This window comes from Gadus chalcogrammus, chromosome 21, assembly GCF_026213295.1.
Source record: "Gadus chalcogrammus isolate NIFS_2021 chromosome 21, NIFS_Gcha_1.0, whole genome shotgun sequence".
NCBI lineage: Eukaryota > Metazoa > Chordata > Actinopteri > Gadiformes > Gadidae > Gadus > Gadus chalcogrammus.
In genome coordinates, this window is record NC_079432.1 from 7,996,681 (window position 1) to 8,008,057 (window position 11,377).

An 11,377-nucleotide genomic window follows, 5' to 3' on the forward strand; every position below is an offset into this window, starting at 1 on the left:
TTGTGTCAAAGCATAAGCACAAAGAAAAATATCTAAACATAGAGTGAGTGATACTGAGTACTTCTCCTGATTTTGTGTAACACATGAAAAAAAATAAAAAGGAAATACCTGATGCACCCACAAATACAGATGCTCTCACACACACACACACACACACACACACACACACACACACACACACACACACACACACACACACACACACACACACACACACACACACACACACACACACACACACACACACACAGAGCCTTGAATCTCTCATATCAGAAACAATATGGTGTCTCTGCGCCTTTATGGAAAACATAGAATGATTCCCTCTGGTTTTGAAACAAAGACGGTTCACATGAGAACGAGGACTCATTCAATGAGACTTTCATTTGTTTACGTTGATGCTTCTGAAGGCACTTTTACTTTAAAAAGTATAAAGATCTATTTTACAGGTTATAAGGAATTATTTTCTGTGTGTGTGTGGTCATGTTTTAGTGGTTTTCTTAGCTCAGTAAAGGACTAAACACTTGGAGTTCCTGTGAGCCAGGGCAAGGCTTGAAGCTAGTTATCAATTTCCCATAAAAAAAATGCTAGTTTTCCACCCCAGTAATGAACCCTTTGTTGCTCATTCCCACTTGGCCGGAACTTTTATTTTGCCCAATGTGCAGTTTGTGAGCGCTCTATTAGTCTGACCAAACATTTACAGAAAGATTAAGTAAATGTTATTTCAAAAGACAGGAGATTAAAATAAAAGGGCCTGGAAAGAACATTCAGTCTGACTCCAGAACGTGACACGGGAGAGGTTGAGAGTAGTATGGTCAGTCAGAATGGCTCTTACCTGGTGTGTCACTTAAAGGGGCATTGTGTTTCGTCTTTCCGAATAAAAGTCCTCCACGCCTCTGTGAGATAACACTTTTATATTCTATATGGATCAGAGATCTTCCAAAGGTAGGCTGACAAGAGAACTTTTATAACACAACATTGAGACATTTCAATGTGTGCCCAAACAAAAATAGTTAATATGTAAGATACAGAAACAGAGATTGTTTAAGAGCCTTTTCACAGAGGTGTAATCATACAAGGGCACGCTTTGTAGAGGATCTTCACCACTTAAGTCCACTACACTCTGCCCGAGCTTCTGTGAAACGCGATATTAGCAGTTTAAAGGGGACATATTATGATAACAATACTTTTCCTGGGATGTGTGTTGTTTTGGGTCTCTGGTGCTCCCACAAGCAAACAAGCTTTGAAAAAAGTCACAAATACATCACAATACACAAAATACATTGGCTAGCACACCTGTTTTTCTATTGAGTTTGTATCAGGTGTACTACTAACATAGGACAATGCAGAACACTGGGCCACAGCAGGCAGGTTGAGAGGGCACCTCTACAGTAGGACTCCATTCGTTCTCCTTGTGTGCCATCTCGGACCTTTACAGACATCAAGTAGCGATCCACGCTCACACCTACTGTTAAGTTGGACAATGGCAGGGCTCATTGATATTCTCAATGGCTGCAAGATGCAAGGAGGTAACTTGTGGGCGCTGACCAAATTGCTAATGACTGCTATCCAATAGCTGGGTTGGATTCAAACAGTTGTGCCTGGCATAGAGTACCCATTCAGCCCACCTCAGTAAACTGCTGATGGAAAATGCCCTTTGAGCCAAGCTACTCTATTCTGAGTACCCCTGTTTTGTTGATCCGGTAACTAGGGTCGGGGGAGGGTAACAGACTACATTTTCCAGCAGTCCCCTTCAATCGTCAATATTGAGAGAAATCTTGAAGTATTTTTATTCTAAGCAACGTTGAATTATAATTGCACAAAGAGCTTGTTTTGAGAGAATGTTCACACATCCAAGACAGACGGCCAAACACACTCGTTCATGTTGTCATTCCAGAGACCAACTTGACAGAACCTTATGACCGCGTACTCGAGAAATACAGCGGGTGGGTAGGTCATCAAAGTGCTTCATCGTAAAAAGAAGGTGGATTAATCACCAAGCTTATAAAGGCTTTAACTAAATGTTGGAAACAGAGCAACCATGGGGAGCGGTTAAAATCATTCAGTCCAGGTGGTCATGGCATGTTTAAAACTGCTTACTGGAAGTCCAATTTTATCTGCCTTCTTTTACTGAGAATGAGAGCAGACGTACTCCATTTAATCTGAGTCACCAATAATCCATTGAGGTGACTGTAATGCTGATTCGTTAGGCATATAATTTTAAAGCGTTGGGACAAAATATTAAGAACAATATATAAAGTCAAGGTGTTTTAAATGTTTGAGTTTGGCTAATATTTTATGTCCTTTTCAATGACAGGTTTATAACTAGGCCTATATACACTTCCCTAAACATAAACAAATAGTAAACAAACTGAAAATAAACCAAGCTGTCAATACACCAGCAGGTGTCATAGCAGAAACAGACCACAAAGAACTATACAGCAATCTTTTTCACATGCCTTAAGTGACTTATTTTTTTATTCTACCTTGTTTCAATACATTTTTACAGCGAGTTAAAATAAAATGAAAAAAATAAAGCGATCAACCGGCTGACTGATACATTTTCCTTGACCTAGAATTCCGTCTCAAAAAACAATATCCACATGAACGGCAACCAGCACAATGTTCATGTGAGGTCTAACACCTTTATACTTAATTATAAAATCTGGAATATTCCAGTGGTATTCCGGTTGACTATTCCAGTGACAGCACAAACGGAAACACACGCTTGTGTAGTGAATCAATCAGGGAAATTGGCCTGTGGCATCTTATCCGGTGAATATTTTACACTGGTGTCTGGCTTTTCTCTTAAAACTTGTGTGTCTATGTGCCTGTTGTGCTTTGAGTATTTACACTTCAATGAAACTTGAAATAACACTTTTGTTTATATTATGAGTGGGAGAGATGGGTTCCAGAATACTTTTTAAGGTTGTTCTTACTGTAAATGTGCATGTGCATGTGCGTGTGTGTTTAAAGATAAAGACAGTGTAAGAGTGAAAAATCTACGGAAACATATTAGGGTAAGAAGAGTAATTATGTATGAAATAAGTCTATTTTCTCTAAGGTCAGGAAAATGCCACAATATGACTTGGTTTGGTAATGTCTGTGTTGGCATATAGAAACGTTTTTAAATTGCCCTGATGGTATAAGGCAGCCACCAAAATATACACTTTAGTTATAGTACCACCTTGTGGCTAGTCAGGGTAAATGTTGAGAATAACTCCCTATCTTGATAAATGCCAAAACTTTATCATTTAGTGATACATTAACCAAGTATTCACAAGGTTAAGAGCACATGAGAATGATGCCACGATGACCATGTTATGTTAACGTGGTATACATTTTAACCAGAGAGAGGGAAATAAAGAGAGAGAAAGCCAGAGTGAGCCAGAGACAGAGATACCTGCTATCAGTCTATGTGGCAGCTTCTCCAGGTTCGTGATGGCCTCGCGTTGCTCATTGGTCCGTTCTCCAGATCAGTGTGTAACTGCAGCACTGGCTCCACCATGGAGCATACCAGCTGGGCCTGGAGCATCTCATAGCGCATTTCTGCCCTGGCTGGACCCTTCAGGGATGGCCTTTCTGAACAGTTGTATTTATTATGAATCATAACATAGAGAATTCTCAGCTTGTAGGGAAACATATGAAGCATAACATTTTAAGAGGTCTCAGCAATAAAAGGCGATACTGTAACAGGTTAACTGCCTGTCTTCGACAGCTCTAGATCTACTTTAAGAGGGGCTTCAATAGAGCAGGTGCTACGAATGATGGCCTATGCATTATACAGTCCCTGACAAAAGTCTTGTCGCTTGGGTACAAGTTGACCTTAAGTGCCCCTCAAATATGTCTAGTTACCTTTGGTGGCGGATTTTATGGGGGGTATGGAGCGATTTTTATTTATTTTTTTTGGCTCTAGGGGGCCCCCTAGTAGTGGCCCGGGGCCCCAAGCAATTGCGGGGCCCCAGGCAACTGCCTGGTATGCCTAATGGGATGCAGTGCCTCTGATCTCACAGCACCACTACTTAATTCACTGTTATGCAACATTTTTGTATCTGAAGTAAATTATTCACATTACTCTGTAGGCGACAAAACTTTTGTCTTGCCAAAATCTGACCTGTGTTCATTAAATTATCAATCCATCTTCAGTGAAGCAAAAATTATTTTTGTATATTAAACTTAATTTGGGAGGGTTTTAGCTTTCATGAGCCATTTCTAAAACCAATGGATTAATTAAGTCAGGTTAAAAGCTGTTTCTACAAAATCGATAAGTGACAAGACGTGTCAGGGACTGTATAGTGGCAATGTGGCTAAAGCTGACACAATGTGTGTGTTTGTAAATGTTTCTCTCATTAGTCTATCCTATTCACACTTTGCATTGCTCTTTCCATGGTTTCCTTCTACAAAACATGTTTGTGTTTTGCCAGTTAGGAGAGAGACATAACTTATGTGGATGATTCAACAATTCATTTATGTACACGTAAACATAAAAATTATCCAGACGAAATAGCATTTGCATAGAATAAATCCATATCTTTAGAAGCCTCAACTCACATAACCAACATAATAAAAAATATAAAAAAATAAAATATAGCAATATACATTCTCACATCGTTATAGCACAGCTTCAATAACAATATTACACATTTCATTCAAACCGTGAGCTGCACACAAAACAAAACAAATTCGCATGACAGGAAAGAAGATCCCATTATTAAAACAACTTTCTCCATACATTGACCGCATCGAACAATAAGCCAACATTCAAACTTTCCTTACAAAACAAAAGTAGCTTATGAAAAGACACAGCCTTTCACATAAACATGATTGGTGGGGAACATCTGTGTATGAGTCTAATGTCTGTGTGCTGCTGTGACCGCTTGATCATCTGAAATCAGTAGTAAGATAACCATTACACAAGTTTAGAGGTGGAGGCGCCCCCGACTCCGTCTGCTTGGCTGAATGACCTAAAATAAATATTAAAAAGTATCGTGTAAGAAAACACTAGCCACAACAACAATATACACACTTTTTTTATGATGAGCGTACCTTTGCTAAAATGGTAGAACCACTGTGACTAGTAAGCACATTTAGCAAAAACGAATTGACAAGTTTATAACGTGTCATTTTGTCCCACTTGAAGCATGAGGAGGGGGAGGAGGAAGCACAAACACGTTTGGAACTCACCCGAGGGGATTCTGGGCTGCCGAAAGGCGAGCTCTCCATCGAGTTCTCTTTGTCGGAGGAGGTGTTGTGGAGGTGGTGGGCAAACTTCCTCCTCAGCGCCTCGGCGATGAGGGAGGCAGGGTCGCTGGGCAAGGCGAGGCTTTTACCTCCGCTGCGTCTGGGTTTCACCGGCCTACCGCCTGGGGACCTGGGAGCACACCACAGGGAGAAACATTCCATCAGCCGGTGACACCCTTCGTGGCATGAGATGCTCATTAATTCATTAAAACAATAGAATGCCTCTAAAAATATATTTTCCTGTGTATGCGAGTATATGCGTGAGGTATACTCTCCATAAAGTTCCCTCAAGTGCAAAATCAAAATCAATATTTTTCTTATCACAAACACAATGTAATCAATAGCTATTAAAACGCTTGCCATCGTTGCCTTACAATCTCCATCCTTTATCGATGACCCGGCTTACCTCTTCACAGAGCGCAGCGTAACACTGTTCAGGTCCTTAAGGACATCTAGCATGGAGGGCATGGCCTTGGCTGAGACAGAGCCCTGGGCCGGGTTGTTCCCCTGGGCGTTGTTGGCCAGCCTGCGCTGTCGGATCAGGTGCGACAGAGGCAGCGTCTCATCGGGAGCCCCGGGCCCAGACGAGGGGGGAGGAAGAGGCGGTGGTGGTGGTGGTGGCGGAGGAGGAGGAGGAGGTGCAGATCGTGGTGTGGAAGTAAGTTGAGGAGACAACGAATGTGTACCGAGCAGAGTCTGGGCAGGCGTCAAACCTGTGTTGCAACATAGATGAGAGATTGAGGGAAAACGGGATGGGCGGTAATGATAGAGAAAAAGAAACACTGCTGCTTAAATGTAAGTGAGAGCAGCAGGATAAGAGATGAGAGAGAAAGATGATAACCTAACCAAACTACACATTGTTCCCAAAAAAAAGAGCACATAAACAATCGTGGGTTGTGTCTGGGATGTCTCTGATTATATCCGATGTGAAATGGTGTACATTTGTTTGGCTGTACTCGAACCTTGTGGCGCGGTGACAATGATCGCTATCTGGGCTCGTAGTTTCAGGAGCTCATCCTCCAGGAATGTGATTTTCCTCAGGGCCTCCGGGTCGCTGTTCTGCCCAAGCAACGGGGCTCTGCTATGAGCTCGGCTCGGCAGCCGCACCGGTCTTCCAACAATGTCCCGATGGACAACGCTTTGATTTGACGGAGGCAACCGGTTTCTACATTTTTTTATAAATTAGAATCAATAAAATATAATCAACTGGACCCTGGCCATTATAATCATCATCATCATCATCATTATTAAAAACCTGCTTTGTTTGTAGTAGTATGGTGAGGTAAAATCACTCATGTCACAAATGCATATTATTTGTGGGCATGCATTGCACTCACCTGATCTGGGTCAAGCTGTCGCCATCATCCTCAGCCAGCCACAACACATCCGCAAATGAAGGTATGGCGTGCGTATCCATTGTAACATCAACGTAGCCATGAGGCCGGTAAGTGTGCAGAGGGATCTGACAAAGAAACATTAATAATCAGAAGAAAATACAACACACTTTTGTAACGCATCGGACCAAAACAAATTCGTTTGGTTCAGTTCTTGTTTGAGTTGTTTTCCCCATTTACTGAACAAAAACATAGCATCAAATGTATTACACTATGTGGCATTGTATACCTGGAAGTGGACCCGGGGTGTAGGTGTCATAGAAATATTGGTCCCAATCATACGGACAATGCTTCGATACTGTCCACACAGCTCACTGTCCCACCCTGGCACCAACTAAGCAGTAGGAGTATGAGCAAGGAGATTGAAAAAGCAATGTCGATTAAAAACATTAACACAACAAACCACAGACAAACAATGTACATCTATGACAACTCACCATTTCTTGGGGGACTCCGAAATACGCCAATACGGTGCGGAGCAAATCCAAAACATCCTCTAGAACCGACATTGGTAGAGCTTGCTGCGGAATACAATGAAGTGCCCTTTTATTTCTGCTGACTAGCCAGCGGTTAACACAGAATGAAGGTTAAAATCAAGTCATATGCTTTGCGACTGGAAAGCGAAGGTACAACACAGGTCAGACTAATAAGTCTGTGTTGTTAAATTAAATTAAACTACAGTACTCTTAACAATTCAAGGACAGGACTTCTTTAAACATGTAACCTTGCTTGCTTTATATTTGCTCCGTGCGGAAGCTTCATTGAAAGGATGATGAGCGGGATTGGAAATAGGAAATAAACAACATGCAGCGAACATATAATTCGACGAAAACTTACTGTTATGACTCGCTCATCCAATTTAATTGTTTGCTTCAAGATGTTTTTATGACAAATACAAGGCGTGGGCCATCCGCATCTCAGCAAACATGATAGTTCCCTTTAGCTGCTCATGTCGTGCCAGCAGATCGGCGTCCAAGTCAAATAAAGCTCTAGCAGTAAAACGTGCTCTGATTGGCCATCTAAAACCCCACCAATATTTGACCAATGGGAGCGAGGGACTCTACGACGCAGGCATTTCGGGTTCTACCCGGTTCTACCAATGGCACGGCCGTAAAGCTCCATGCAACGAATTTTGTATTTTGGTCTGCACGAGCCATTCAAGCCAGTAGTGAAGTGACAAATCAACGGTACACAAAAACGTAGTTTACAATCCTTGGTCGAGTATTGTGCTTAACGTTTCTTAATGTTTTTATAATTCCTATCTAAATATCTATGTCTGTGGCAGGTGTTAATCAACTATCAATTTGATCACGAGCGCCGCTAACGTTAGCTTGACTACTAGCTTAGCTAAACGCTAGCCTGTTTCGGTAGATATGTCACAACAATATATGGTCGTTTATTCAAGATAATTTATATGTGAATATATGTGTTGGCCTACAGTGTCAGCGCTCCGGTCGCAGGGTCATATCGTGACATGTTTGTCAGTATCGTGTTGCTTTTTTATTCGTTGTCAATCTGTTGTAAATGTAGTGTTTTGATGACTCGTGTGTTTTCCAGCTGACCACGATGAACGACGCGCTGTCCGTAGTGGGTCAGCTGCGGGACCTGGCCTCCGAGCCGCAGAACCGAGAGGCCATCGTCCAGGACCAGGGCTGCCTGCCCGGCCTGGTTCTGTTCCTGGACGTCCAGGACGAGGATGTGTTATTCGCAGCCCTGCAGGTGAGGCCGTAGTAAATTGGTAGTCCGACCGTAGACTGAAAGACTGAACCACTGGACTACTAAAGCGCTCGACGTCCAAAACAACAACAAAACACATGGCTGGGTAACACTTTACAATAAGGGTACAATTATTATCCGTTAAATAACAATAGTAAACGCATTAATAAGCATGAAATCATGGTGTAGTAATTTGCTTATGGTGTATGAGCCCTATTAGATATAAATGATAAATATATGAATGCCTTAGTTAACAAAAACTTCTTACTTAATGGTTAGTTAATGCTTATTACTGCATTTACTAATGTTGATCGATGGTTAATTATTGAACCCTCATTGTAAAGTGTTCTCATTTCTGTTTTATATTTTCACAATGTTGTCTATGTGCGATTCATTAACGTGAGACACAGACACAACTAATGCCAAATCATACCAATCCAGCTCAATGAGATCTAGTTTCCGTTGTTCTTCCATGCTACTTCTATTTGGTTAACTAGGGTGTTATTCTGTAATAAACTGTGGCTCTTCCCGTATCCCTTCTATGGTCAGACTCTGCGCTACCTGGCGGAGCAGCCCCGTAACATCCCCATCATGAGCAACGAGCTGGGCATGATGGTGAGCCTGGAGAACCTCACGGAGAGGTGAGGACCACACCCAGGGCCTCCCGCACCCTCGTCTTGCACATCTGACTTAAGATAAACATTGTCCATGTGTATAATGAGATATTAAGTTGTCTGATTTGTATATTTCAGGAAAGATCTTTGTTGGGTATATTTTCTTAATTTATAGATGTTTTTGGATTAATCTGTTGCCAATGTGTCCTTACTTTGCTTACTTTGGCTGAAAGGAGCCAACATCTGCGTTTCAAATAATAGGCAGCAGTTGTTGATTACCGTTAATCAAACCATTGTTTGGTTGCCTAATGAAATGTAAGGGGCTTGGTTATATAGAAATATAATTATTACCAAGATGCAAGTTACTCAAGGTGAACGATCACTAACTGGATTCCACAAACCACAAATTGAACCATGCGCGTTCCTCCTCGAAGGGCGGGTTTGTCTGGTGAAGTCCTGTCCCTGGCCAAAGAGGTACACGGCATCCTGAGCGCGCCTGTTATCCGCACACCAGAGAGGGAGAGGAGGAAGAAGCCCCAGTTCTTTATTAACGCCACGAACAAGAAGGCCAAGTCTGTTACCCTGCACATCCAGGGACTGGACAGCACTGTGAGTACCGCAGACTCTCAGCCTGCTGATCCCTTTGGGCTGGATTATATTTTAAGACTGTTAAAATAAAACTGGGTGTATTATATAACTTCTCGAATTAGAATGAGATGTACTTTATCGATCAGACTGGAGACTCAGGATATCATTTGTGTAATCGTAGAATATGATCTTTTTTTCTTTCTAAAAACATGAACTGTCTAAATGTCAAAGTGAATCACTATTCCCCCCTGTTGATCCTTTTAGGACCAGCGCGGCTTGTGTGAAGAGGCTCTTCTCAAGGTCAAAGGAGTGATTAGTTTCACCTTCCAGATGGCCACAAAGCGATGCACTGTCCGAATCCGCGCAGATCTGACAACCGAGGTATGGCGGAATCAACACATTTTAAATCAAATTTAAGTGTACTGCATTGGTTGGTATTAAAGGGAAATACCAATCCCAAAGCCAACTTAAATTCATCTTAAAGGCATAAAATGGAATTTATTTAGCAGACGCTTTTGTCCAATGTGATTTTAGTCAATTTAGATGACGTCTTTAAATAGCGAACTAGAATTGGATTACACTATTACATCTTTCTCCTTCTCTTCCCTAACAGAGTCTTGCGTCAGCCATCGCCGAAACCAAGGTTCTGTCTGCCAAACAGGTGGTCAAGAACGAGGCCGGGGAAGAGGTGAGTTTTTGTGTTTTTTTAATAAAAAAATGACGGGTTACTTTCCCGGGACACGAGACGTATTAATAACGGAGCTGAATTGAGACATGTTCTCCCCTCTCTTCCCGGGCAGATCCTCCTCGCCCTGAAGCCGTCGGGAGTGGAGGTGCAGCAGAACAGCGTCCTGCCGGACTACCTGCCTGAGGAGGAGGAGGAGGAGAGCCCGGAGAAGGACCTGGGCCGCGCCGTCTCCCGCCCCGCGGCCCAACAGGACGGCAGCGGCAGCTGGATCAACGCCGCCGCCAGCTTCCTCTCAAAGAACTTCTACTGGTGAACCCAGAGAGCCGCTCAGAGCTGCTGCTGCACCGCTCCGAAGAACAGGCCTCGGCGCCAGCTGTCGGAGCGTGACTATCTCCTGGAGAAACGATGGGTGGTTTCTCTGATTCTTTGAGAAAGATTGGTTGGTTGCGTCATCACTGCAGCTCCGTGGTGTTGCACAGTGCTGGTTTGTTTCATGTCATTTGTAAATATAGATTTCCTTTCTTCCTCCTTTTTTGTATACCTTGTTTTATATGTTTACATTCCCCCATTACTTTGTCTGAATAGATGTCTTTGTACTGGGTTTTTCCTGAAAATACATTTGTAGTATGTCTAATGTGTCCCTGGGTCATTTCTATTTGTAATGGGCTCTACGAATGGGGTGAGGTTATCGACACAACCAAAAGAAAATAGCATCAATCGCGACCAAATTTAAAGACTTTATTAACATGCAATAAAGCACAGTTTGGGAATGATTCTTTATGGACAGTAGTTAAGAAACTAAAGCATTTCCAGTGTGCATCCCCCACCCTCATCTAGGGTTAAGAAGCTCCTCTTCATGAATCTGATGCAGAATAAACAATTTTATTTACTGCATTTCAACCACTTTAAACCAAATAACCTTAATTACCTTGCATTTCAGTATAGTAGGTATTATTACAATGTATTGATAGTATAAACAAGTGTTTCTAAATGCTCAATGGGCTATACTGTAAGATACAAAACTGTTTTTAAGTGCAAAGCTTTTGAAGCGATGGGTCTGATCTGGGGTGAGGCTGGAGTTGAACGTTAATTCTCAGGATCCTTTTCGGCTCACTTCTACATTCTGCGGTAAAACATGT

General features: G+C 42.3%; 2 protein-coding genes across 2 annotated transcripts; one reads left to right on the forward strand and one right to left on the reverse strand.

Moving 5' to 3' along the window:
- Window positions 1-2,030: 2,030 nt before the first annotated feature.
- mtfr2 (mitochondrial fission regulator 2) lies at window positions 2,031-7,641 on the reverse strand. The gene is made up of 8 exons (XM_056581269.1): window positions 7,470-7,641; window positions 7,070-7,153; window positions 6,862-6,966; window positions 6,576-6,700; window positions 6,201-6,403; window positions 5,645-5,951; window positions 5,182-5,368; window positions 2,031-4,961 (listed from the first exon to the last, which is right to left on the reverse strand). The coding sequence occupies exons 2-8, from the start codon at window positions 7,139-7,141 to the stop codon at window positions 4,917-4,919; spliced, it is 1,044 nt and encodes a 347-aa protein (XP_056437244.1). The 5' UTR covers window positions 7,142-7,153; window positions 7,470-7,641; the 3' UTR covers window positions 2,031-4,916.
- Window positions 7,642-7,706: 65 nt separating this feature from the next.
- armc1l (armadillo repeat containing 1, like) lies at window positions 7,707-11,167 on the forward strand. The gene is made up of 7 exons (XM_056581729.1): window positions 7,707-7,819; window positions 8,190-8,351; window positions 8,898-8,989; window positions 9,397-9,571; window positions 9,815-9,931; window positions 10,164-10,238; window positions 10,351-11,167. Exons 2-7 carry the CDS (start codon window positions 8,199-8,201, stop codon window positions 10,549-10,551), a joined length of 813 nt encoding a protein of 270 aa, XP_056437704.1. The 5' UTR covers window positions 7,707-7,819; window positions 8,190-8,198; the 3' UTR covers window positions 10,552-11,167.
- Window positions 11,168-11,377: the final 210 nt, after the last annotated feature.

Coding starts and splice junctions, on each gene's coding strand:
- mtfr2 (XM_056581269.1), bottom strand. CDS start 7,141: ATGTCGGTTCTAGAGGATGTTTTGGATTTGCTCCGCACCGTATTGGCG. Junction 6,404..6,575: donor GACAGCTTGACCCAGATCAG/GTGAGTGCAATG, acceptor AAAAAAATGTAG/AAACCGGTTGCCTCCGTCAA. Junction 5,952..6,200: donor CATTGTCACCGCGCCACAAG/GTTCGAGTACAG, acceptor GTTGCAACACAG/GTTTGACGCCTGCCCAGACT.
- armc1l (XM_056581729.1), top strand. CDS start 8,199: ATGAACGACGCGCTGTCCGTAGTGGGTCAGCTGCGGGACCTGGCCTCC. Junction 9,572..9,814: donor TCCAGGGACTGGACAGCACT/GTGAGTACCGCA, acceptor TGATCCTTTTAG/GACCAGCGCGGCTTGTGTGA. Junction 10,239..10,350: donor AGAACGAGGCCGGGGAAGAG/GTGAGTTTTTGT, acceptor CTTCCCGGGCAG/ATCCTCCTCGCCCTGAAGCC.